Consider the following 23,005-nt stretch of genomic DNA (forward strand, 5'->3'; position numbering starts at 1 on the left):
GATTGAACATGAGATGACTATCCGCCAGTTATTTCGCATGCCAATTCAGGAACATTCAGGGCCAATGGCCGTTATCGGTCCTCAGTAAACGATCCACTCTTGCTCACTCTTGTGGGTAAACTGCTCCAAACCCCTAAGACGCACACGCGCCGTAATTCACTTTTCTATAAAGTAATGCCTGCAGTTCACTCGCGGCACGTTACTAGATCGCGATGTATGCATGCATGCATGTCATCCGAGACATCTTCAATAGTAAATGCTTTTTTTTTTATTGACTTTGGCGTCAACACAACAGACAAAGGGCTCAGCCTCTTCTCGTCCTCCTTCCTTGCAAGTCCAGAAAAATCGCCATTGATTATTGTCAGGATAAAGCGACTTGGTCGCGTCTTTTGTCTGATACCCCAAGGGACATTGTCCGGTACTGCGCCCTGCATCATTCTGCACTCTGCATTGTTCGCTGATGTCTGGAGACTTCTGTTCTGTTCAGAACACACGAACCATTGCTGTTGGCACTCATGATCACTCACAGTGTCGACGTCGCTTTCTGCGTTAGAGCGCGACGCAAGAAGAATTTAGAGCATTAAAGGGAATGTACGTCAGTCATCTGGAGAGAGGGACCGTGGCGAATATCATCTATCGTCGTCAATCGAGGGGGAAAGTACACTTCAGTCCTGTAATGAGGGCCTGGACTCGACTGAACGACGACATCTGTCTGCATACTGACCGTCAATTCTTCTTGACCATCTTAGGACTTGCGCAAAGTTCGAAACGGCCGCCCCAGGATTGTCTTTAAGCGTGCTTAGTAGTTACTCGTAGTGCCGTAATATATTGTCCATCTGCAAATGAAAAAAACCGGCGATGTTTAACAGGCATTTGGATAGGTATATATTTCTAAATGGAATTGAAAAACCCATGTGGAGGGTTAAATGCACCTTGAGTGTGTCAGTTTCGCACCATGTGTTTTTTAGATTTTCCCCAATGAAGCTGAAAAAAAGGGGAAACGGGGGGTCTGATTGGCCGGCACAAACATGCAAGGGCACCGTTAAGCTGGTGCGTGGCAGACTGAGGGTCGACAAACCTGCTCATAACTGCTCTCACTTGGCCCTGTGAACAGAAAAAAAAATTCATCATCGCCCTCATTCCAATTCTACATCTCATTCAGCACCTACACCACAGCATCACCAATGGATCCCAGCGACACCAAGGCCACCTCAATCTCCTCGGACTTTGAGGTCGCCTCGCTCAAGAACCCCGACTATGTGAGGAAGTTTGACCGGGTTATTGACGACCTCCAGGATGTGTACTCTCATAAAATCCGTCCGCTCGAGAAGGCCTACAACTATGAGCACTTCTCGTCCTCGGCACCCCTGGGTAACGACGACATTGCTGCCAAGCCCATGGTCCTCCTGATCGGACAGTACAGCACGGTATGACTCCTCAATTGGTCTCAATTGCTATTAGCAACAAGCAGTGCTGCTTCAATTGCTTCCTCTGGCAACGAGTATTATCACTTTAATTAGTCTCTTTTGCTACCGGCTGTAAGCATTTACCACCTCAATTGGAATAGGAGCAGATGCATTGCTTGCGAATCTGACCCATTTTCCTTTGACATCGCTTTTTGCAATAGGGTAAAACGACGTTTATCAACTCGCTCCTGAAGAAGTCGTATCCCAGCTCACACATCGGAGTCGAGCCAACGGTACGTCCAGCTCCATCTTTCTCGCCTTCAATTGCTTGCTCTCACCATGTCCAATGAAGACAACATCTTGGCAGCATCTAACCTATACTACTCAACTGCATGAACCACAACACAAACAATGGGGTTGTAATCAACATTTTATCCAACAACTACAACATGGCGACACTGCAGACGGACCGATTTGTGGCGGTCATGGACAACCCGACGGAGAGAGTTATCCCAGGAAACGCAGCGGCAGTTAGTTCAGCCTTGCCCTTCAAGGGTCTCGACAAGTTTGGACAGGCATTCCTGTCCCGCTTCCAGGTCTCGCAGACGCCGTCCCCAGTCCTGCAGAACTTTACTATTGTCGACACCCCGGGTATTCTTTCCGGAGACAAGCAGCGCGACCGTGGATACGACTACACATCTGTAATCGAATGGTTTGCAGAACGCGCGGACCTTGTCCTCTTGCTCTTTGACTCACACAAATTGGATATCTCGAACGAGCTCAAGGCTGCGATCCATGCACTCAAGGGACATGAGGAGAAGGTCCGGGTGGTCCTTAATAAGTCCGACATGGTTAACCAGCAGCAGTTGATGAGGGTGTAAGTTTGTTCATGGGCAAGGGATCGTCTATTCAATATCACTTTATCTCTTGGAAATTAGATACCATTGCCTCGACTCAAATATTTTTATTATTTTCCCTGCACAGGTATGGCGCATTGATGTGGTCACTCGGCAAGGTCGTCCACTCACCCGAGGTGATGCGCGTGTACCTTGTCTCGATCTGGCTGGAGAAGCCCGCGAATGCCTTTGACGACTGCCGAGCACTGCTTGACTCTGAAAAGAACGATCTGCTGCAGGATCTACAGCAGCTGCCCATCAACGCCGCCATCCGCAAAGTGAACGAGATCGTGAAGCGAGCCCGTCTTGCTCGAGTGCACGCATTGATTGTGGCCCACTTGCGTGAGCAGATGCCATCGTTCTATGGCAAGGCTGCGGCATTGAAACAACTTTCCGAGAACCTGCCACAGGAGTTTAAGATCGTGTCCAAAAAGTACCGTCTCCCCATGGGCGACTTTCCGGATATTGAAAAGTTCAGGGAGGGGCTTATTGGCATGAAGTTCGAACAGTTTGGCGCCCTGAATGAGAAGCTGCTCCTGGCTTCTGATGAGGTAAAAGATGCTTCTGTTTTGGAATAGAAAAAAAAGAAAAAGAAAAGTTGTTGTTTGATGCAATCTCTAACGCGTTGTATTGTTCTAACGTTCATCTAGGCATTGGGCACAGACCTTCCAGAGCTGTTGCAGCGTCTGCCACATCATTCTTCGTTTACAGGAACAACGGCAAAGCCGCAGATGGATTCAGAGGACGAGGATGATTCGGAAGGGCGTCCTCTCAAGCGGGGCCTGTCACGGTTGGGCACACGGTCGAGATATGCACCCGTGAAACCGGAGCGGGATGTTTCTGCGATCGTGTACAACATTGTGCTTTTCACACTTGCGCTGTTCTTTGCGACGGTTGTCGGCGGTGCGATTTCGATGAAGATGGGCTGGGTCGATGGCATGGGTCCATTGATCGAGCTCTTGCGGCCTTGATCCCCCATTGCACATAGAAGATGGATTGTGATATTATATACAAAATATAATTATTCTTTTACTAATGCATCTGTGGATTGATATATGAAGGAGAGAAAGAATGGGGAGAGGTTAGATAAGAGAACAATATGTGTCTTTGATTGCTGACCAACCAGGCACGGGCGACTTTTTTTTTTTTTTTTAAGCGCAGAAAGTTCATGGGAACTCAACTGCCATTTTTGGTGAACAAAGTGTTCTTTGCTCCGATCACTTGGACAGCATGCCAGTTGGTATTTTCAATCAGCCGCAAGCATGAACTATTCGAGAACGAGGACTGATTTTTTTTTTTTTTATTTGCGGGTAGCGCAAATTATCGTCATCGGTGGTCGGGGAATGAGTGGGATGATGTACATTGGACAAGGCAGCCGTTCAACGGCCATCCCTTGCACCTCACTAATATTGTTGGCTGTTTACGCGGGTGCTCTCCGATCGGAGGGGAAGGTGTATGCGATGCACAATTCTATTCGCGCGATCACCCACAGACATTTTGACGGGAGGTGTGGATGTAAACGAGTGTTGTATGGATGAATAATCGACTGAATTGTGTGGGTTTGAATGGAAAAGGGCGAAAAGTGCGTTGTCTGGTGTTGTGCGCGAGTGCGAAAGTGTGTGAGTGAGGAAACGAGCGGGTCCGTTCATTTTCATTCGGCATATGATATGACGCTCTGCCGCCTTAATAATGATAAAAAAGACGATCGACCACGTATTCGGTTGCACGGGGCTGTTTCCGGTCCCTGTACGTCGTTATGTCACCGTCCGTTTGTCTCTTGACGAATACAAAAAGGCACCATTCCTTCTCTCCATCCTTTCGAACTTTACATTCATTTTTAACCAGGCCAACTCAACCAACTCAGCCAACTACCACCAACCACCAACCACCAACAACCACCAACCACCAACAACCAACAACCAACAGTAACAATGGCTACCCCCAACTTTTTCGCTCTTAGCGCCAAGGACAAGAAGCACGAGGAGATCTCGATGAAGCAGTTCGAGGGCAAGGTCGTCCTCGTCGTCAACGTCGCGTCCAAGTGCGGCTTCACCAAGCAGTACGCTGGTCTCGAGGAGCTCTACAAGAAGTATAAGGACCAGGGCTTTGTCATCATTGGATTCCCCTGCAACCAGTTCGGTGGTCAGGTACGATACATTCCTCCTCTTTTTACTACTTGTTTTTTCAATGCTATTGATGCTGCTGCACTTTCTCGCCGGTCGCAGTCTGAACTTCACACTGCTTCCTCTTCGTTACAGGCGGTTACATCTTGCTAACAAGCATTCTCTCTTGGTCTTACTTTTCTTGTGCAATGGGTTTGGCTCAATTTAGGAACCCGGGGACAATGACGGTAAGCCAACACAACAGGATTCCTTTATTTGACATAATGGACAAGTTGATAAGTTGGCAGTGCACCAAATGAGACCAAAAGTACTCATGCGCATTTTTTTTTCTTTGTATCTCAGAGATCGAATCGTTCTGCCAGGTCAACTTCGGAGTGACTTTCCCCTTGATGGACAAGGTTGATGTTAACGGCGACAATGAGGATCCCGTCTATACCTACTTGAAGTCGCAGAAGAAGAGCCTCATGATGGCTCGCATCAAGTGGAACTTTGAAAAGTTCTTGATCGCCAAGGATGGCACCGTGTATGAGCGTTACGCTTCTACCACCGCCCCCGAGTCCATTGCCAAGGATGTCGAGAAGTTGCTCAAGGCTTAAAGGCACTTTTTTTTTTCCACTTGACAACAGGAAGGCATACGGGGCATCAATTGGGCTATACTCTTATCGCAATAGCACATCCTTTTATTTGTAAATAAACATTGTAATAAAAAGAATTGGTTCTCTTGAAGCACATCTGCACTTTCAGCTACCGCGTTGCCTCTTCTATCTTGAAGAAGCAACTGCGTAATGCTTCTCCTGGTCGCATCGTGCTGTATCCAATATGGATGCAACTGCTGCCCCGTTGGTTGTAATTGTTTGGTTTACGAGTAAGGATAGAAGGATGTGCCAAAATGCTAAATTCCAATCCAGCTGTTGTGAAAATTGCAACCGGGTCGGACTCATAGCCTGGCATGGTTTGATCTACCAGATCCCAACAATGTCCGGCGGGTGTGTCCCTTGCGGGAACAACACCCTACCAGCCGAGCGACAGTGATCCAGTGAAGATGATCATAGTACAGCATCAAGGGGACAGGATGGTGAGAGATCAGTCGATGCTGTTGCGTGCTGCTTTATATAACCTGCTGCAATTAAGGGCTTGTTGTTTTGTTGCAAAATGCCTTTCTGAGAACACGAGGGCTAAAAAACCGTATTTTTTCTTCTGTCATCGTTGGGAAACCCCATCCTGCCTGCACCTTCGAACACCCGACATATCCGTCCGTTCAGCCCACATTCGCGCCACCAAAACAACACCCGCCCAGCCAACAGGAGCCTCGATACTCCAACCACAACCCAGTACATGTTCAGCACACAATTAGCCCGGCCAGGAAGACAGTTCTGGGCAGCGGCCGCTCGTCGCGCGGTCTGTCCAAGGTCCTCTCAGCTCCTGTCCCAGACCCAACCGCGACAACGTGCTCTCGTGATCGGCCCAAGCATCTCCCGCCGCGTTCGCTACAGCACCACCCCAGCCCTGTTCCGAAAGTTCGAGGACCACCACAACCATCCCAACATCAACAAGGCCGCGTCCTCGCCCGCCTTGGATACTGACGCCAAGTCCGAGGATCGCGATGATGATAGGTTGCTCTCAGATGTCGACGATCTCATGGTTGGTAACGAAGGCATCGAGGCCATCGATCCCAAGGACTTTCCAGAGCTCTACCCAGGCGAGGAGGATATCGAGGGAATCCGTCAGGGTTATGATTCGGACAGCGAACCCGAATCTGAGACAACCAAATCAGCATCGGTCCTCTTGTCAGACAAGGATCGCTCGGAGGAAGAGTTCTCATGGTTCGTGGACGATTCCTTTCCGGACAAGGCCGCAGGACAGCAACCGCAGGCGGGCTCGACATCCGATTTCGTACCACTCTGGCAGAAGAATGCTCAGCGATCACCCGGCGAGGCAGTTGATGGACACAAGGATGATCATGTGGAGGAACACCATGCGGACTCCATTTCAGGATTGGTCAAGTTAATGGAGTCGGAGCGGGCAAGGAATATCAAGGTCATTGATATGCGCGATAAGTGCGACTGGACCGACTGGATGGTCATTGCAGAAGGATTGAGCGAGAGACACCTTGGAAATGTTGCAGATCAGGTCTATAGCGCAGTAAGTTTTTTTTCTTCTTCCTGATGTGGGCTCGGACGGGATCTTTTATGGAGAGTTTGAGATGAAATCATGTTCTCACAATCCTTTGCTCGCTCTTGGTCCTCTGTATAGCTGAAGAAGAGCTCACCCCACACTAGTCCCCCAGTCATGGAAGGTCGCGATACCTCGGATTGGGTCGTAATCGATGCAGGATCCGTTGTTATTCACTTCATGACACCCGAGGCAAGAAAGGAAAGGGATTTGGAGGGGTTGTGGGCCTCGGTCAAGAACCCATTAAAACTCAAGGATGCGGAGGAGCTTTCATGGGATGATGTCAAGGGCAAGATGACAAAGAGCTGGAAGGAAAACCCAGGTCGGTCCAGAGGTGAAGATGGCAAGCGTGGACGTCGTGGTGAAAGAGACATTCCTTTGTCCGAGGTTGTCAAGTGGTAAAAGGACAGACCGCTCTTTTGATCTGTGAACAGATTCACAGCAGCAAGCGAGCCATAGGAGCATATCTTGATGCGCGCTTTTTTTTTTTTTTTTTCTTCTTTTTCTTTTTGTTCATCGTGATAAAAACAACCATGGCGTGTGTATTATATATAGGATTGGCACAGTTATATATGAAGTTGTATTGGTTATTGCATATTTTCTGTTGTCGTTTTTCGTACTGTGGTCTAAGTGTAGGGTCTCTACTGCCAAAAGTAAATGTTTGCGATGATGCAGAGGAGCGTGAGAAGGACGGTCTGGGTGAGGATCTAAGAGGTATAACACATTTGAAGATGGGTCGTCAGTCCAGTGTGCTCCAATTGTAACAATGTCCCTCGATCCTATGCTGACATTCAAACGAGTTCATTACAAAGTACTTGAACTTTGGATCTATTCGAGTGAAAAAAAAAAAAAAAAAAAAAAAAAAAAAAAAAAAAAAAAAAGAGGGGCATGGTTAGATGTCATGTGCAAATCCTAGCGCAGCAGCAGTGTAACGACGACTTACCCAAATCGCCATTTCTCCATGCCCTGAGCTATCCATTGCACCAAGGAAGCCCCAATAGGGTATAACAACGCGTTAGATCCAGTACACAGACATATTGCATAGGCTCCTGAACAGCGATGTGTCCATTCGATCCGTGAACGTAAACGTACCAGGTGTCCCAGACAAAGTGCGAATCCAGTGATGATAAAGCCCAGCATGAGATGTGCTCCCGATTTATGTGTGTTGATGATCGAGAAGAGGAGCGTCAGCGAGACAAACACCAGCACAGTGACCCCTAATAAGTCCAAAAAGGTTGGCAGCGAGTTGGTTAGATACGATGTAGGGCTGTATTGATGCATGCCTGCATCATCTGATCCGAAGCTCCGGGCTAGAAAACGTTACCTGCTCCTTGTTCGATCATCCGCTCCTTTATCGCATCATGAAGCAAACGTGGCAAGAAAAGGCGGTAAAGAGAGGTCAGAGATCCATATCCTGCCTAATTCACATGCCGGTGTTTGTCTTTGCTATGTTGGCTTGACATTTGGCGGGAAGAAGATTGATATGACTGCCCGAACTAAAGTCATTGCATTCCTGAGTTGATATCCATGTTGTTTTCCTGAAGCCGTATCCCTTGAAAAACTATGTCGAATGTTGAGTTCCAGAGGGCTTCATATGGAGCGCGACCACCTTGCCCCACTTTCACGGGCGGTACCTGGTCACTTGAGCCCAGGAAGAGCACGTCATGCGAGCTCCAGGACTGAGAGTCGTCGATGGGCTGATAGTCGCTCATAGTGAATATGTGTGAAGAATGAGGACGAGAGAGATAGGGAAAGAAGAAGGAGGAAGTAAAGAAGGAAGAGACGGAAGAGGGTGCTGTGTGGATGAAAGCGAGAAAGGAGGATGGAAAAGAGGAATGTGCAAAGGTCGAGGTCGAACACGAGGACCGAGCTTGGCAGTGCACACAAGCAAGCGCATGGCATTAGCTTGACCTACATAGAATGAAATGTAGAGGATGAGAGAGGAGAATCCCTCTATTTCAAGCCATTTCAGGATACACAGGTTAGCCAGGCATCCACCCGCGACGTGTCATCATCCCAGGTCCAGTTAGTTTGTCCTTTTTCTCAATCCATCCTTTTGCCATCACCTCTCGCCTGCACCCTGCATCCTTCCGCACCTCTCATCTCTCTCTTCTATCTCTCTCCCTCTTTCTATCAACGCTTGCACGCGACCGTCTGCTTTTCCGGCCAATAATCCCTCTCCTCGATCCTCGATCAGCCTCATCTCGCCCCAACCACGACCCACACCACCACCGCTTCTATTTCGAGTGATTGGTTTTCATGATGAGTTATTCCAAGAGAGATGAGGACTCTGGTAATCACGAACAGCCCGCCTTTGCTCAATGTGCTCCCTCTACCCGCTCCACTTTTTTTTCACAGGAACATGAACATGTTTCTGATGGTAACCCCTGTTACTCATCTGAACCATCTATCCTTCTCTCGCTTGGTGATGCAATCTTCCAGGCAGGATAGGCTACCACCACTACTTCGACAAGACCACCGTGCTGCAGGAGGCACGCGTCTTCAACGAGTCGCCTATCAATGCCCGCAAATGCCGCGCCCTTCTGACAAAGATCCTCTATCTCATCTCGTTGGGAGAGACCTTTGGCACCACGGAGGCGACCGAGCTGTTTTTCAGCGTCACAAAGCTGTTCCAGTCCAAAGACGTACGTTCGCCATATCACGATCGCCCACGAGCAATCCATCGGCCATTTGCTGATCCATGCGCTTACAATTATCCCTGAACTTCTTCTCGCGCGTGTTCGCCCTTCGTCTTCACTCTCTTTTAGTCTGCCCTGCGTCAGATGGTCTATTTGGTGATCAAGGAACTCTCGACGGTCGCTGAGGATGTCATCATGGTCACCAGCAGTTTGATGAAGGACATGCAGCCCACATCTGAGGTCATGTATCGCGCTAATGCTATCAGAGTCCTTCGCAAGATTACGGACGTAAGTCGACTTTTTGTGCCTGGGCGATCGCGCGCGCTATTTTGAACAGACAAGTTCAGTGGGATCATGGTGTCGACCAGACAGGATCGTTGATATTCAATGCTGGATTCTTGATATCTCCTGATCTTTAGGCGTCAATGTTGCAAGGATTGGAGCGATTCTTGAAGGCGGCTATTGTGGACAAGAACGCGAAGGTTTCCTCGGCTGCGCTGGTCTCTTCCTACCACCTGTATGCCATCGCTCGTGATGTTGTCAAGCGTTGGGCTAACGAAGCGCAGGAGGCCATCAACGCCAAACCCCAGTCGGCTGTCTCGGCCGCTACCTCCTATGTGACATCCTTCGGCAATGTCCCTCAGACCTACACAGCTGTTTCCAACTCCAACATTGTGCAGTACCACGCCCTCGGTCTTCTTTACGCCATTCGCCAGAAGGATCGCATGGCAGTGTCCAAGTTGGTTCAGAACTATGCTGCCAAGAGCGGTTTAAGCGGCTCTGTTCTCCGTTCTCCATTTGCTCAGTGTCTTTTGGTCCGCTATGCGTGCAAAGTCATGGAGGAGGATCCAAGGTGAGAAATGATGATCATGAATGGATATGTGCTTATGAGTTTGATAACTTTGCCATCCCTTTAAGCTACATACTGATCGCCTGCTTTTCATCTTGATTCTGTAGCTCCACCCGCGCTGTTTATGAATTGTTGGAGGGTTGGTTGCGTCACAAGAGCGAGATGGTCAACCTAGAGGCAGCCAAGGCCATTTGCGAGATGAAGGATGCCACCATCAAGGAACTGTTCCCTGCTGTTACCACCCTTCAGAACTTCTTGTCCTCAGGCAAGCCCAGCATTAAATTCGCAGCCATTCGTGCCCTGAACAAGCTGGCTATGACCCAGCCTGCGGCCGTCGCACCCTGCAACATCGACATGGAAAACATGATCACGGACCAGAACAGGAGCATCTCGACCTTTGCTATCACCACTCTATTGAAGACTGGAAACGAGGCTTCGGTGGAGCGCTTGATGAAACAGATCAGCGGATTCATGTCAGAAATCACGGATGAATCCAAGGTGTTGGTTGTCGAGGCTGTCGGCTCGCTCTGCATCAAGTTCCCTGCCAAGCACCATGTTATGCTGAGTTTCTTGAGCGGCGCTCTTCGCGACGATGGCGGCTACGATTTTAAGCGCGCTGTTGTGGAGGCCATCTTCAACTTTGTCAAGTACATTCCCGAGTCCAAGGAGGCAGCTCTGTCTCATCTTTGCGAGATTATCGAGGATTGCGAGTACTCTAAGTTGTCGGTCAAGATTTTACACTTGCTCGGAGTCGAGGGACCCAAGTGCCCGCAGCCCACGAAATATATCCGCTACATCTACAACCGCGTCATTCTCGAAAATGCAGTTGTCCGTGGTGCTGCAGTGAGCGCCTTGGCCAAGTTTGGTGTCAACGTGGAGGACGAGGAGGTCAAGCAGAGCGTCAAGGTCCTGTTGAGCCGCTGCTTGGATGATGCAGATGACGAGGTTCGCGATAGAGCTACGATGTACCTGAAGGTCATCAAGACTGGTGACGATCAAGGATATGTCAAGGATGGTATGTTCCCGCACCGCAGCTAAGAGGCGAAAGTATATCGTTCCTTGGAATATCCTCTTTCCCGCAACAACTAACCCATAGCTTTTCTTGGTCTTTGTAGATTCGACTTATGCACTTGCGTACCTTGAACGTCAACTCCTCAACTACGTTTCAAACCCTGAACTGGCTGATACACCCTTCGACCTTTCGGCGGTTCCCAAGATCTCACGACAGGAGGAACAGGAATCCAGAGGAATGCAAGAGCAGGCAAGCGCCATCCAGAGTCTTGGTGGAAAAATCTCGCCGCCTCATTCGGGCAGCGCTTCCAACGGGGCGGGAGCAAGACCAGCGATTTCCACGGCCCCGTCTCTGGATCAGCAAGCTATCTATTCCCAAAAGTTGGCAGAGATTCCCGAATTTGCTTCATTTGGACCATTGTTCAAGTCGACTGCTAAGCCTGTGGAGTTGACCGAATCCGAGACAGAATACGTTGTTACCTGCGTCAAGCATGTCTTTGCGCACCACGTCGTCTTCCAGGTACCGTCACCGTTCGCTATTGGTGTCACATATGAACTTTATGTAGATTCATTTGCTAACCAATATTTTGAATCGGCTATGAAATAGTTCAACATCAGGAACACGTTGAACGATAGTGTACTGGAGGATGTGAACGTGCTGATGACACCCGATAACGATGAGGTGTCGTTGCTTGAGAAGGTGCTGATCCCTGCTCCTCAGTTGGTCTACGACGTTCCTGGCGTCGCATACGTCGCGTTCGAGAGAACATTATTGGAGGAGTATCCCGAATGTAAGCTGATTGGAGTCAAAGCAATGCATTTGCCTCGTAGTTCCTTCATGGCGACAGTAATCTGACTCTTCTATTTTTATTTTTATTTTTATTTTGACAGGCACGTTCTCGAACGAGCTCAAGTTCATTGTCAAGGACTGTGATCCACAGACGGGCGAGCCAGACGAGGAAGGATTCGAGGATGACTACCAGGTTGAGGAGGTGTCGCTGGCGATTGCCGACTTTGTGTTGCCCTCATACATCCCTAGCTTCAACAAGGCTTGGGAGGAGCTCGGCATTGATTATGAGGTTGTCGAGACCTTGGCACTGACGACCTCACCAGGTCTCCAGGAGGCGTGCCGTGACTTGGTTGCACTTTTGGGCATGCAGGCACTTGAGAATACTGGAACTGTTCAGGGCTCGAACGTGCATACGATGATTCTGTCTGGTATCTTTATTGGCGGCATCCGTGTGTTGGCCCGCTGCCGCATGACATATGACTCGGCAACGGGAGTGACCCTGCAGTTGGCGATCCGCTCCGCCAACGGCGATGTCAGCCAGATCTTGATTGGTGCCATTGCCTAAGTGGATGGAAGGGAGACAAGAGGGCAGGAACGATACGTGGTTGAGTATGTTTTTCTTTTTCGATTTTAAAAACAACATTAGGTCTTGAAGTAGCAGTGCTTTCAGGTCTCATAATTCACAGAGCAAATATAAAAACAAAAAATATCATAGCCAATGCATGTGTGTGCATCGACACGTAATAGTTTTAGTATTGGTGTATAGCGGATACCATGCCTTTTGAAGTCGCCGTGTCGTTGTCCTTTTCGGACAGAGAGACGATAGAATGTTGGTCATGTTGATCTTGGCCTTTTGGTGGTGCGTTTTGGCCCTTGGTTTCGACCCATTGTTTGAGCCAGCCTACCATGAACGCACCACTGAACGGCTGCTCGACGTGATAGATCAACAGCGGGGTGGCCAGCAGTCCGGCCAAGGAGGAGCTCGGGTTATTGGCGTAGAGGATCTTGATCAGTAGGATGCCCATAACCACCGACTTTGTTCCGTTGCAGAACAAGATGGCGGCAGCATCGGTCTTTGAAATGAGTTCAAAGATGCGTTGCAGGGGTGTCTGTGGCAGGGATGATAGTCCATCCGAGGATGAATACGAACAGGCTTCCGTGGCTAGCTCTGGACTGGAGCCATGTCCTTCCTCTAATTGGGCGTCGCTTTGGCGGTGGAGTTGTTGCTGTTAGTCCAGGATCTTGAGGACACGAAGATGACATGGTCGGATGTGGGAGATGCAGCCGGGAAGGAGCCAGTTTTTCATCCACAGGTCCAGGGTCTTTGTCTTCCTGGAATGGATCGGCGAGCCCTGGTTCGGCTTTTGGTTCAACGACCTCTGGGATGACAGCGTCGCCGGCAAAGATTTTTTATATGGATAGTCTAGAAAGTCCAGCTGTCGTAGTCTTTGGCAGGATGAGATACCTTGTTAGCGACTATGGTTCCCCCGGAGCAGTTTATCTTTATAATGCGACGACACTGACTCCTTCCGAGGTCATGGTCTATCATGCTGGTCATCGATTATTAATTCGAGATCTGCAAGGGATGCGTATGTTCGCAAATGCACAGCAGCCATATGTGGAGGCTCAGTTGCTCAATCCTCTGGACGGGCGCGTATCAAGGGACCAACACGCATTTGAGACATCTCGCGCTACAGACATGAAACGTGGCGAAGATTCAGCGTGGTGCCCCTCCCCTGGGACCCTTAAGGGAAGAGATCTTTTTCAGGGGTTGGCCATCGTTGACCGTAGCGGTACCGGTCCAGCAGCACCAACAACAAAAGGCGTCCACTGCCCAGAAGGGGTCAACGCTGAGTATCAGTCGAGTGCTACGGCATTGGAGGATGAAGACATGGGGATGTCAGATCCTAGCGGAGTCTAGCTCCTCCTCCGCCCCCAATGACGGGACCCCACCATCCTTGCTGACATACATCCATTGGAACCCACTAGACCATAACCAGAAGAAAACGAAATAAGATCTGAGGTTGTGAGCCTTGGCGGGGAAACAAAGACGATCTTTCCCACATCCCTACATCGCCTTCTTTCTCCATTCGCATCTCCTTCCACTTGATCCATCCATACAGACACACCCTTATTCACCATGAAGTTCGGCAAGGCACTCGAGACGAACGCAGAGACCATGCCCGAGGAATGGCGTCCCTATCTTATCCAGTACAAATCACTCAAGAAAAAGATTAACGCCATCGTCAAGGAGCTCGATGACCGGGGATTGCCTTCGCCCATTATCAAGGACCTACTCTCTCAGTCCATGTCGGGAGATATGCATAGACTCGAGTATTCCTTTGACGGTAGGTCCTCTTCTTCTTGTTGACGTGCCTATCAACGGGCCCCCATTCATTCGCCCGGTGTTTCTCACTCCTCCTTTGTCGCTTGCGAACCGCTTTAGAGGACAAGGAACATCTCAAGACCTGTATCAAGGTCGTTATTGGGCCAGGAACAATCGGTGCAAGTGCGTTTGGACCACCACCTGCAACACAGGAAGGGCACCTTTCGAAATTCTTTGCCCATGAACTCGCTTTTCTCAACTCCTCAGCCTCGTCCTCCTCGAGCGACCTGCATGAAGGACTGGACCGCGCCCCCAACGATAGCGCAGAGGACCCTTTGGACGATGTTACAGCCAACTCAGAGGCGCCTGAGAACTCTTCAGTCAGTGACGAAAACAGCGCAGGGGTTAAGGGCGAAGCAGATGACCATATGTCTGCAGCCAATAATTCCATTGCTACAACTGCAGGAACAGTCGAAAACAGCAGTGCGCCAAAAATGAAAGATCGCCCGCACGGACCCATTTCAGGCACATCCCTTGCCGATGTCCTTTCGCCGCTCTCTCAACCTCCCATCCAGGCTGGCGACATCCAAGACAACCCGCACGAACAGCCTACCTCAGCACCATCCTCACCCGTACCAACAGCAGAGCCACCCTTACCTTCTTCAGCATCCACATCGCCAGGGCCGTCATCGCCGTCGTCCACGGTCGCTTCAGAGGCAATATCCATGGAGACCCTCATCACTCCTGGTGCTATGCACGGGAGGACAACTCATAATCAGCCTCACGTCGGTCGGTCGAGAATCTTGACAACAGAAGAGGACGGCAAAAAGTATGTCAGAGCAGCCTCGAATATTCTGGCGAACCTGGTTTCTTTTGATGGAAGGGGACGTTTGTACTAACATTGTGCCTACTTTTCTCTTTGACCCAACTCACGTTAGGGTTCTCGTTATTGAGCTCACAGCAGACACGGCGTTTTTCGATCAACTGGGAGAGGAGGTTTCACAGCTCAGCAAGCTGCAGCAGGCCAATAAACAGGAGTTTGAATCCAAAGTCGAAGATCTCAGCAAGATCCTGACTGTTGTGTCTTCGCCACAGAACAAGGACATGTACACATGGAGAGAGATCCTCAAGGTCTATTTGGATGCCCAGGTCTTTGTCGGCGGCAACGAGGCGGACCGTTCCACACGATCATCCGAAAAGGCACAGCAGCAGCTCCAGTGGTTCTTGACGGAGATGGATCGCAGCAAACTGGTTCAGAAATTCAAGCAATCGAAATCCAAGATCGCGTTCAACGCCTTCTTTCAGTTGAATTCGGAACTGATCACGATGAAGCAGTTCAGGGAACTGAACCAGATGGCAATGACAAAGATTCTCAAGAAACACGACAAGCGGACTAATCTTACGTAAGTGGTTGGGATGGGTTAGGCTGAGTTGGAGGGGAGGGAGGGGCTCATTTTTCGTGTTTGTGTGCTGTGCAATTTTCTGTTGTTTTTTGTTCCTCGTGTAACATGTAAACGCGTTCAATTGTGTGAGGGGAAGATAGTATATACTGATTTTTTTTTCTCTTTAACTAAACACGATGAGTAGCGCGAGCTCTGGTTTTCCAAAGCATCTCCAGAACGAACCGTTCTACACCGATAACATCTCAAAATCGCTCACCTACACGATTGGGAACCAATTGGTGTCGATCATCCCTCAACCGGACGATTATTCGTGTCCCATCTGCATGTGTACGTTATCTGCAACTTTGTCAATTTCTGGCAGCTGACGATGAATTCTACGACGATGGTGTTGTCAACTCCGGATTGCTAACATGTATGGTTTTTTTTTCTTTTGTTCTCTTCTCCTCCCTTTCCATCATTATTAACTTGACTACATTAAGCTGTGGCATGGAAGCCGATTCGACTGCGATGCAAACACGTTTTCTGTGTGAGGTGCCTAATCAAGGCCCAACGGAAGAGGATGATCAACTGTCCGGTGTGTCGACAGACCAACTCTGTGCTCGAGGCGGACGCCAGCAACTTGGACGTGTCGATGATGAACTTTATGGAGATGTACTTTCCAAAGGAGATCAAGGAGAAGCGTAAGGAATCCGGTCGCGAACAGGCCAAGGAGGAAATGGAGGCATTTACGGGACAACGGTGGTCAGAGGTTCCGGATACTACATGCATTCTTATGTAGAGTCCTTGGCCCTCCCCTGTTTATTTTTCCTGTATACTTCATGGTGTCGACTGCATCTACCTTCTTCCCTTTCTTTATACCACTACCATGTATACACACCTGTAATCTATTCAGCACAATCTACTGCCATAATAAACGCGTTTGACGGCATTGAAGAGACGTTGCAAGCTCCTGGGCATGAACTTATTATGGGGGATGGGGACTGAGTGTGTAGCTGTATTGGTAGTTGGTGTCTTGGGCTGAAACTATGGACGTTTTAATTTATCGTTTATCGCGCTTATTTCCATAAAAGGTTTACATGGTTTGGGAAGCAGTGATCATCATGCACCACAAGGACAAACATGAGGGAATCCGACTTGGAAACAGTCGCTGCTGCTCTTTAACCTGGTGAGGTGCATCATGGCCGGACCCAGTTTCCTCCTCCCACTGTACGGCCTGGTGCTGAGTGGTGGGTGATGACGCATCTGGTCCAGGGGGTGAAAAGTGTGACGCGTGGACAACGATGTGGGTCCCAGGCACATGGGCGAACCGGGGCCTGGTTACCCGCAGTACCGTGAAAGGAAAAGGAAGGGGGTGCGTGCGGGAAGAAGGTTTTGTATAAAATCAAAAATGGGCCTTCTCTGTCTTTTCTTCTTTTCTCTTTCAGCACCCTCATTGTCCTTCTTTTTCTTCTGCTTGCTACTGCTACGATTATTGCTATCGCTGATTTCTCGCTGCATGCTGCATTCATAACCACTGCATTCTACCTGCCATCCACTTTCCTTACCAACGATGTTTTCCCACAACGCCACCAACGCCTATGGCAGCACGCAAAACTGCCGCGTAAGACACAGCCCCAAGAGAGACAGGGATGACGACGAAGAGTCGGCCCTGGACGAATACGGCCACCCGTCCAAGAGAAGAGCCTCCACAAATCCGTGCACGCCCGAGCCATCCACAGATATGGAGATCGACACCGAGCCTGTGCGCGACAGCGAGACCACGAACACCGCCACGAGCTATTGGCTGTCTTTGTCTGCGCCACCATCCCCACCACAACAATCCTCCCCATCCCACAGCTACGCCGCGGTCCCCGCCCTTGTCACTTCACTATCCACGTCCAGCACGGCCAGTCAGGCTAGCGATCTGCAGACTGTCCATGCCTATAGTAACGATCCTTCGGGCGACGATGTCACAGCTCTCCTGTCCATGACGCCGACATCACAGCTGAGCGTCGATGCACCCTGCTCCTCCCGCTTTCTATCACAACAGCAGCTATCGCTGGTCGACGACCATCCATCCGAGCAGGTCCTGCCAACTCCTCACCCATCCCAAGACAGCCCTATCCGTGCACTCGAGAGCACTCCGTCCGCAGTCCTATGCAATACCGAGTCGGCCTCATCTGGACCTCTCATCACAAAAGCCCAGTATCCGCACCGGTTCCCTGTCGAGATATGGGAATTGATCGCATCCCATCTCTACCCGTCCCAGTTAGCGAGGCTATCGCAAACATGTACGGCTCTATACGACATGGTGGCGCGTCTGCCGCTGTGGCGTCTTTGGTACGGGAACCTGCTCGAGACCGGTCGGTTCGACGGTCTCCTCCCGAACCCTTTTTACCCGCCGGATTTGCATCCATCGGCCTATATGATGTACATCTACGCGAGGAGCCTCAGGATTTGTGAGAGATGTACGTACCTGTACAGGGGAAAGCATTATAACGGACCGTTGATGCAGTTCCCCTTGCCTGTCATCATGCCGTCCTCGACCGAGTCATCCTCATCTTTCCCATTGTCGTCGTCATCGTCGTCATCATCATCGTCATCATCCGAAGAGCCGGATGAGGACCAAGTCCAGGCGGCAGAGGACCCGTGGACCGTCCGAATGTGCCTCACTTGCCGAAAGGAACACTACACCATCCACCCAGAGCCCCCAATCGAAAAGCCCGAGATGGAAGAATACCTGAGCCTCTCACAGATGGGGACGAAGTTTGGGCTCGGGAAAGGAACCGGCCAGAGAGTGTTGGGCCGAAGGATCAGGAAGAAGGCAGGTCAGACGTGGGTCGAGTACCCTGTTAGCGTGGCCCGAAAGATCGCCAGGGAAGAATACGGTGGGGACGTGGGGATCGCCGCGCTGGGCAAGGATTTCAAAGCATCTTTGGAGGGAGAAGCCACAAGGATCGAGCATTTAAACCGGAAGGCAGCCAACATGGAGCTCGTGGACGACAAGGAACCTCCGTTGCAGAACCTTTTGTTGTCCGTTCCGACCGCGGCCCCGGAAATCGTTCCACAAGACAAGCTCCAGCAACGATTGAAGATTTATACTAAAGTACGCGAACGATGGCACACTTGGAGGGCTCTCTCGAAGGAGCGACGGACGCTTGCCTGGATGGGAAGGTGGAGGTTTCTGGCCGAGGAGCGGAAGGGCGAGCAAGACAGCTTGTTGGAAAAGGATTATCAGGAGAGGAAGAGCGAGCGATGGGGTAGACATGTCTTGATAGAGCCACTGAGGGACGAGGATGTGCAGAGGCAGCAGAGGTTGCTTGAGAAGGAGAAGAGGCGGGCGAGGAAGAGCAAGCAGGCGTCGGATAAACATGGGGGTCATTATTTGCAGCCTCAGGGCCTGAGCCCGTGGATATATCAGTACAGCTGGGGCGAAGAGTAAGCGGACGAAAGGAACGAAACCCGAGCTGGACCTCAAATCGCTGAACGCGTCTGCGTGAGCTGTCGTCCAATGCGGATATGTATTATTGTTATTGTTATTATTATTGTTATTATTATTGTTGTTATTATTGTTATTATTATTGTTGTATTCAACATTAGTTTAAAACCGCCAGAAGTGTTGGATTTAGTCATAACCTTCTGCGGTTTTGATTGAAGTAAAACATCACTATCACCATCAGAGAAAAAGGAAGAGAGAACAGATGAGGATGAAGGTGAAGAGGAAGGCAGGCAAGAGGGTAAAAAATACTCCCCCTCTCAATGCTCTTGATTTGAAACGACGCTCGCTTCTTTCCTCTCCAGAATGCAATATAACGCAATGGGGGAGGGGAGAGACGGTGCGCTGGGGGTTTGAGACAGCACGCCCGAGAAAATTTGCGCGCGCGCCGTGAGCTGTGTGCTCTGCTCTGCTCAGCTGTGCTCGACTGGCTTTTTGTGGTTTCTCAATTTTATTTGTTTATATTGTTTGGTGAAACCACCGAGATGTTCAGGGCCTATGCTTTTTTTTTTTTTTTTATTATATATTTTATTGAAGAAGAAAAGAAAAGAAAGGAAAAAAATATATGGTGTATATTAGGAGAGGTAGCGGTGGTAGTATAAGAGCCTATGTAGCCTATGGATGTACTGTTTGCTTGTCCAGGAGGGAAAATAGGCCGTGGACAGACAGCAGAAAAAGATTATTATGTATGTACAGTAGTATATAGAGAGCAGTATACATTGCAGAACGAAAGAAAAGCAAAAAGTATGATACACTGGTATGGGTGATTCTCAAAACAAATTGATGGAAAGAAAAAGAAAAACAAGAGGACAAGAGGCGATAAGGGTCGGGCTAGTCAAGGAACCCTCCCTAAACTCAAAGGTCGATAAAAAAAATCCCTCTTTTTTTACATGGTCTGGCTAAGCATGCTCAGGACCACGGCTGCCTCTTCGACCTTGCGTCGCAGACGGAACTTGCGAGCCCAAAGTCTCTTGCTCTTCCGGGTTCGCTCCTTGCGGTCCTTGTCATCCTTCACACGGCCATCCGGCAGAGAGTCCCACTTGCACTTGCGAGGGTGGATCGTCGGTGACATGTTGTGGACGTTCTTCAGGTGCCGTCGGAGGTTGCAGTTCTGGTTCTTGCTCGGCTTGAAGGTCCGGCTGCAGACAGGACACATCAGCAGCTGCGGGTCCGTGGAGCTCGAGCTCGTCGTCGACGACGCCAACGAGGCACTGGATAAGTTATTGCGCGATAGCGAGGACGACAGCGAGGACATCGAGGCCCTGGGCGTCAACGCTGGCGTGGCCAGTCCGCCGTGACTGGGTCCCATGTAATACCCCTCGGATGAGAAAGGCGACAGCTCGGGCGAGAAGTGTGAGTGGTCCGAGGCCAGCGAGGGAGAGCGTGACATGGGACGCGAGCAATCCTCGTCCATCATTACCATGCGAGCGCCAGCCGAGGGAGGATTGGTATATGCGGTCGAGTGCACAGATCGAGTCGAGGCCTGGAGAGGAGTTAGAGGCATGGGGGAGTTTGAGTGCAGTCGGGAAGAGATGGAGTCCATGGAGGTTGGGGTGGTTGGGGTGGGAAGGTGATGGTGATAAGAAGACGTAGTGGTGGGTCTCGAAAAGTAATCACCAGGCCCATTGTAGGGAGAACGATCGCCTCGGGCATGATAGGGCGACTCGCGGTGATGGTGCTCCACCTGGTCCCGCGATGCGGAGGAAAAGGATGGGAAGAGGTCTCTGGGCGAGGGCATGGTTTGACCGTGATACTGCTGCTGCCTTGAGGCGGTAGCGGGATGTGGAATTGACGCAGATGTGTGGACGGGTTGCTGGAACGGATGGATTGATTGGTTATCCTGATACTGGGACGAGTGGCTGAAGAAGCCCTTTGGCTGGGGGAGGACTGAGGAGAAAGGGATGGACATCGGGAGCCTCTGGGGGGTGCTCTTGTGGAGACGCTCGTGTGAGAATGAAGGGGAACGGCTCATGAGGTCGCGGGGCGTCGATGGTCCGGGCGAGCAGGACAGGGAACGGTCGGAGGAGGAGCTGTATTGGCTGTGCAGCGACGAGCAGGAGAGACGCGAGGAGAGCGAGATCGAGGGTGTTGAGTAGGACCGGGTCTGGAAGTTCATCCTGGGCGGTGGTGCGGTGGTGTATGAGCGAATGGAGGGGGAGGGGGAGGGGGGGTAGGGCGCGAAGCTGGGGTGGATGGAAGGTGGATCCATGGGGCTGGACATGGTTTATATAGTGGGGCGGTGGGGCAAGGAGTGTGGAACGTGTGTACTCTGGAAGTTTCCGAGGGGAGGGAGCAGGAGCCGAGGATCCCAGGGAGGAAAGAAGAGGGATCGGTGATGGGCTGGGGGAGGGGACCAGGAGGCTGATGGGTGCGGTTGTTGTGGAAGGAGGAGCGAGGGGGAGTGGTGGAAATGCAGGGAGTGATGTGGATAAGGGCCTTGTGCTTCCTATGGGGCAGGCAGGGGGAGAGGAGGGAGAGGGGGGCGAGATGCGGAGAGATTGAGAGTCAAAGAAAAAACGCGCATGGTTAGGTTAGGTTAGGTTAGGTTATTCTGTCCTAGCTCACTCGAATGCCTGTGCCGTGTGCCGTGGACAGGGCAGGGCAGGGTGTAACCCGCCGGTGTGGAATCACAGCGCACGGTGTACACAAGGGCCGCGTTGTATTACCAAAGGCAGAGTGGAGGGAAATTCAGTTGGACAACGGCCGTGAGGGGGGACGGAAGAGAGTGAAGAAGAGGGACAGTTGAGGGGAAATAAAGCCGGCGTAGACAGTCGACCGAAAGGCGTGAGGATGGCGAGGGAGAGGGGGGAAATGGTGCTTGCTTATAAGAGGGCGCAAGTTTAAAATAAGATGGAGTAATAAGGAAAAGGGAGATGGGACTATGGGCAAGTGGAAAAGGCGCACACAGCAGCAGCAGCAGCAGCAGTGCGAGGATGAGGAGGGGATATAATTAGAGTACGTTCTTTACCTGTGCAAGAAGAAAGAGCAGGTCCCGAGAGCAGGAGGCGGGAGACAGAGCAGAGCGAGTGTTTGGCACACCAACGAGGGAGGGTAGAGAGGTAGAAAATGAAGAGATGGCGACAGCAGCACCGACTGAAAGGAAGAGGGTCGGCGACCGAGCGAGGAATGGGCGGATGATGGAGACAGGGAGGGGGAGGAGGAGGGACGCTGGGCAGCGGTGGACAGAGGCAGAAGGGGGAAGCGGGAGGGCGAAGAGGAAGGGACGAACACTCGACGACGACGACGACAGTGAAGGATGAGAGAGAGAGAGAGGAAGACAGAGGAAAAAGAGAAGACAGAGGAAGACAGCGAAGGCGGAGGAATGAGAGGAAGAAGAAGAAAAAGAGGATCCCATTTAAAGGGAAAGGACGAGGCGATGACCCGAATGAACGGGCGGGCGGCGCTTTCTTTTTACTGTACGTTCTGTAAGTATAATGCAATCGCCCAGAAGCAAGGGACACACACATACACACATACACATGTGCACACACACCCACACACATGTAGACTATACACACATAGACTACAATTGCTGTATGAATACCCTTCTTCCTGGTCTACAATGGGCCTTACGGACTGAGGGATTGGGAGGGAAGGGAGGGGAAAGGGAAAGGGAAGGAAGGGAAGGAGGGAGAGGGAAGGGGAGGAGTATGGTGGTTGGCTGGCAGGTTGGTTGGTTGGTATGTTCGAATGCGTACACGAGTCCATAGAGACATGTCCAACCTTTATTTGAAAGTTGCACAAAATACCTTTACTCTATACCATTGACTACTGAGTCTATATACCATCGTCCTTCTCACTCTGCATGTCGCACAATTCAATGCACTACTGAATCTCTAACAACTACCACCCACTGAACATGGTCCGTCACACTATTGTAGACTGACTACACTCATGCACACACAGCAATGTAT

General features: G+C 50.5%; 10 protein-coding genes across 10 annotated transcripts; 6 read left to right on the forward strand and 4 right to left on the reverse strand.

Moving 5' to 3' along the window:
• The first annotated feature begins 1,131 nt into the window (after positions 1-1,131).
• BC939DRAFT_459946 (P-loop containing nucleoside triphosphate hydrolase protein) lies at positions 1,132-3,419 on the forward strand. The gene is made up of 5 exons (XM_051556797.1): positions 1,132-1,427; positions 1,628-1,699; positions 1,871-2,283; positions 2,391-2,868; positions 2,970-3,419. Exons 1-5 carry the CDS (start codon positions 1,185-1,187, stop codon positions 3,054-3,056), a joined length of 1,293 nt encoding a protein of 430 aa, XP_051409379.1. The 5' UTR covers positions 1,132-1,184; the 3' UTR covers positions 3,057-3,419.
• Positions 3,420-4,040: 621 nt separating this feature from the next.
• BC939DRAFT_459949 (thioredoxin-like protein) lies at positions 4,041-5,135 on the forward strand. Its single transcript, XM_051556798.1, has 3 exons — positions 4,041-4,449; positions 4,634-4,652; positions 4,768-5,135. Exons 1-3 carry the CDS (start codon positions 4,234-4,236, stop codon positions 5,019-5,021), a joined length of 489 nt encoding a protein of 162 aa, XP_051409380.1. The 5' UTR covers positions 4,041-4,233; the 3' UTR covers positions 5,022-5,135.
• Positions 5,136-6,075: 940 nt separating this feature from the next.
• On the forward strand, positions 6,076-7,093 carry BC939DRAFT_413981 (Oligomerization domain-containing protein). The gene is made up of 3 exons (XM_051552970.1): positions 6,076-6,148; positions 6,239-6,567; positions 6,679-7,093. The coding sequence occupies exons 2-3, from the start codon at positions 6,433-6,435 to the stop codon at positions 6,997-6,999; spliced, it is 456 nt and encodes a 151-aa protein (XP_051409381.1). The 5' UTR covers positions 6,076-6,148; positions 6,239-6,432; the 3' UTR covers positions 7,000-7,093.
• A 64-nt stretch (positions 7,094-7,157) lies between these two features.
• Positions 7,158-8,449, reverse strand: BC939DRAFT_459953 (uncharacterized protein). The gene is made up of 6 exons (XM_051556799.1): positions 8,232-8,449; positions 7,922-7,946; positions 7,690-7,814; positions 7,541-7,568; positions 7,406-7,425; positions 7,158-7,304 (listed from the first exon to the last, which is right to left on the reverse strand). The coding sequence occupies exons 1-6, from the start codon at positions 8,307-8,309 to the stop codon at positions 7,239-7,241; spliced, it is 342 nt and encodes a 113-aa protein (XP_051409382.1). The 5' UTR covers positions 8,310-8,449; the 3' UTR covers positions 7,158-7,238.
• A 146-nt stretch (positions 8,450-8,595) lies between these two features.
• BC939DRAFT_426753 (adaptin N terminal region-domain-containing protein) lies at positions 8,596-12,629 on the forward strand. The gene is made up of 8 exons (XM_051553178.1): positions 8,596-8,890; positions 9,040-9,242; positions 9,366-9,524; positions 9,656-10,089; positions 10,194-11,101; positions 11,202-11,617; positions 11,705-11,888; positions 11,989-12,629. The coding sequence occupies exons 1-8, from the start codon at positions 8,857-8,859 to the stop codon at positions 12,450-12,452; spliced, it is 2,802 nt and encodes a 933-aa protein (XP_051409383.1). The 5' UTR covers positions 8,596-8,856; the 3' UTR covers positions 12,453-12,629.
• Positions 12,630-12,636: 7 nt separating this feature from the next.
• BC939DRAFT_531202 (uncharacterized protein) lies at positions 12,637-13,780 on the reverse strand (the record flags this gene model as incomplete). Its single annotated transcript, XM_051561602.1, has 2 exons — positions 12,637-13,113; positions 13,760-13,780. The coding sequence occupies 2 exons, from the start codon at positions 13,778-13,780 to the stop codon at positions 12,637-12,639; spliced, it is 498 nt and encodes a 165-aa protein (XP_051409384.1).
• Positions 13,781-13,836: 56 nt separating this feature from the next.
• BC939DRAFT_459957 (SPX domain-containing protein) lies at positions 13,837-16,552 on the forward strand. Its single transcript, XM_051556800.1, has 5 exons — positions 13,837-14,235; positions 14,334-15,042; positions 15,152-15,616; positions 15,801-15,943; positions 16,096-16,552. The coding sequence occupies exons 1-5, from the start codon at positions 14,028-14,030 to the stop codon at positions 16,392-16,394; spliced, it is 1,824 nt and encodes a 607-aa protein (XP_051409385.1). The 5' UTR covers positions 13,837-14,027; the 3' UTR covers positions 16,395-16,552.
• A 613-nt stretch (positions 16,553-17,165) lies between these two features.
• On the forward strand, positions 17,166-19,037 carry BC939DRAFT_505668 (uncharacterized protein; the record flags this gene model as incomplete). Its single annotated transcript, XM_051560690.1, has 1 exon — positions 17,166-19,037. One exon carries the CDS (start codon positions 17,166-17,168, stop codon positions 19,035-19,037), a length of 1,872 nt encoding a protein of 623 aa, XP_051409386.1.
• A 552-nt stretch (positions 19,038-19,589) lies between these two features.
• On the reverse strand, positions 19,590-21,246 carry BC939DRAFT_459962 (uncharacterized protein). Its single transcript, XM_051556801.1, has one exon. It carries the CDS (start codon positions 21,205-21,207, stop codon positions 19,978-19,980), a length of 1,230 nt encoding a protein of 409 aa, XP_051409387.1. The 5' UTR covers positions 21,208-21,246; the 3' UTR covers positions 19,590-19,977.
• A 285-nt stretch (positions 21,247-21,531) lies between these two features.
• On the reverse strand, positions 21,532-22,764 carry BC939DRAFT_262200 (uncharacterized protein). The gene is made up of 2 exons (XM_051551071.1): positions 21,758-22,764; positions 21,532-21,537 (listed from the first exon to the last, which is right to left on the reverse strand). Exon 1 carries the CDS (start codon positions 22,592-22,594, stop codon positions 21,971-21,973), a length of 624 nt encoding a protein of 207 aa, XP_051409388.1. The 5' UTR covers positions 22,595-22,764; the 3' UTR covers positions 21,532-21,537; positions 21,758-21,970.
• Positions 22,765-23,005: the final 241 nt, after the last annotated feature.

This window comes from Gamsiella multidivaricata (genome assembly GCF_025024155.1).
Source record: "Gamsiella multidivaricata strain RSA 2152 chromosome Unknown BC939scaffold_60, whole genome shotgun sequence".
Classification (NCBI taxonomy): Eukaryota; Fungi; Mortierellomycota; class Mortierellomycetes; order Mortierellales; family Mortierellaceae; genus Gamsiella; species Gamsiella multidivaricata.

Bases quoted from the DNA above. Each gene is read 5' to 3' on its own strand.
- BC939DRAFT_426753 (XM_051553178.1), top strand. From the start codon at position 8,857: ATGATGAGTTATTCCAAGAGAGATGAGGACTCTG. The intron at 10,090-10,193 runs GTGAGAAATGAT...TTGATTCTGTAG, and splicing joins GTCATGGAGGAGGATCCAAG to CTCCACCCGCGCTGTTTATG. The intron at 11,102-11,201 runs GTATGTTCCCGC...TGGTCTTTGTAG, and splicing joins TCAAGGATATGTCAAGGATG to ATTCGACTTATGCACTTGCG.
- BC939DRAFT_459953 (XM_051556799.1), bottom strand. From the start codon at position 8,309: ATGAGCGACTATCAGCCCATCGACGACTCTCAGTCCTGGAGCTCGCAT. The intron at 7,947-8,231 runs GTACCGCCCGTG...GATGCGATAAAG, and splicing joins TCCTGGGCTCAAGTGACCAG to GAGCGGATGATCGAACAAGG. The intron at 7,569-7,689 runs GTACGTTTACGT...TGCAATGGATAG, and splicing joins CACTTTGTCTGGGACACCTG to CTCAGGGCATGGAGAAATGG.
- BC939DRAFT_459946 (XM_051556797.1), top strand. From the start codon at position 1,185: ATGGATCCCAGCGACACCAAGGCCACCTCAATCTCCTCGGACTTTGAG. The intron at 1,428-1,627 runs GTATGACTCCTC...TTTTTGCAATAG, and splicing joins TGATCGGACAGTACAGCACG to GGTAAAACGACGTTTATCAA. The intron at 2,284-2,390 runs GTAAGTTTGTTC...TTCCCTGCACAG, and splicing joins CAGCAGCAGTTGATGAGGGT to GTATGGCGCATTGATGTGGT.
- BC939DRAFT_459962 (XM_051556801.1), bottom strand. From the start codon at position 21,207: ATGAACTTCCAGACCCGGTCCTACTCAACACCCTCGATCTCGCTCTCC.
- BC939DRAFT_459949 (XM_051556798.1), top strand. From the start codon at position 4,234: ATGGCTACCCCCAACTTTTTCGCTCTTAGCGCCAAGGACAAGAAGCAC.
- BC939DRAFT_459957 (XM_051556800.1), top strand. From the start codon at position 14,028: ATGAAGTTCGGCAAGGCACTCGAGACGAACGCAGAGACCATGCCCGAG. The intron at 15,043-15,151 runs GTATGTCAGAGC...AACTCACGTTAG, and splicing joins ACAGAAGAGGACGGCAAAAA to GGTTCTCGTTATTGAGCTCA. The intron at 15,944-16,095 runs GTACGTTATCTG...GACTACATTAAG, and splicing joins TTCGTGTCCCATCTGCATGT to CTGTGGCATGGAAGCCGATT.
- BC939DRAFT_262200 (XM_051551071.1), bottom strand. From the start codon at position 22,594: ATGTGTGTGGGTGTGTGTGCACATGTGTATGTGTGTATGTGTGTGTCC.
- BC939DRAFT_413981 (XM_051552970.1), top strand. From the start codon at position 6,433: ATGGAGTCGGAGCGGGCAAGGAATATCAAGGTCATTGATATGCGCGAT. The intron at 6,568-6,678 runs GTAAGTTTTTTT...TCCTCTGTATAG, and splicing joins CAGATCAGGTCTATAGCGCA to CTGAAGAAGAGCTCACCCCA.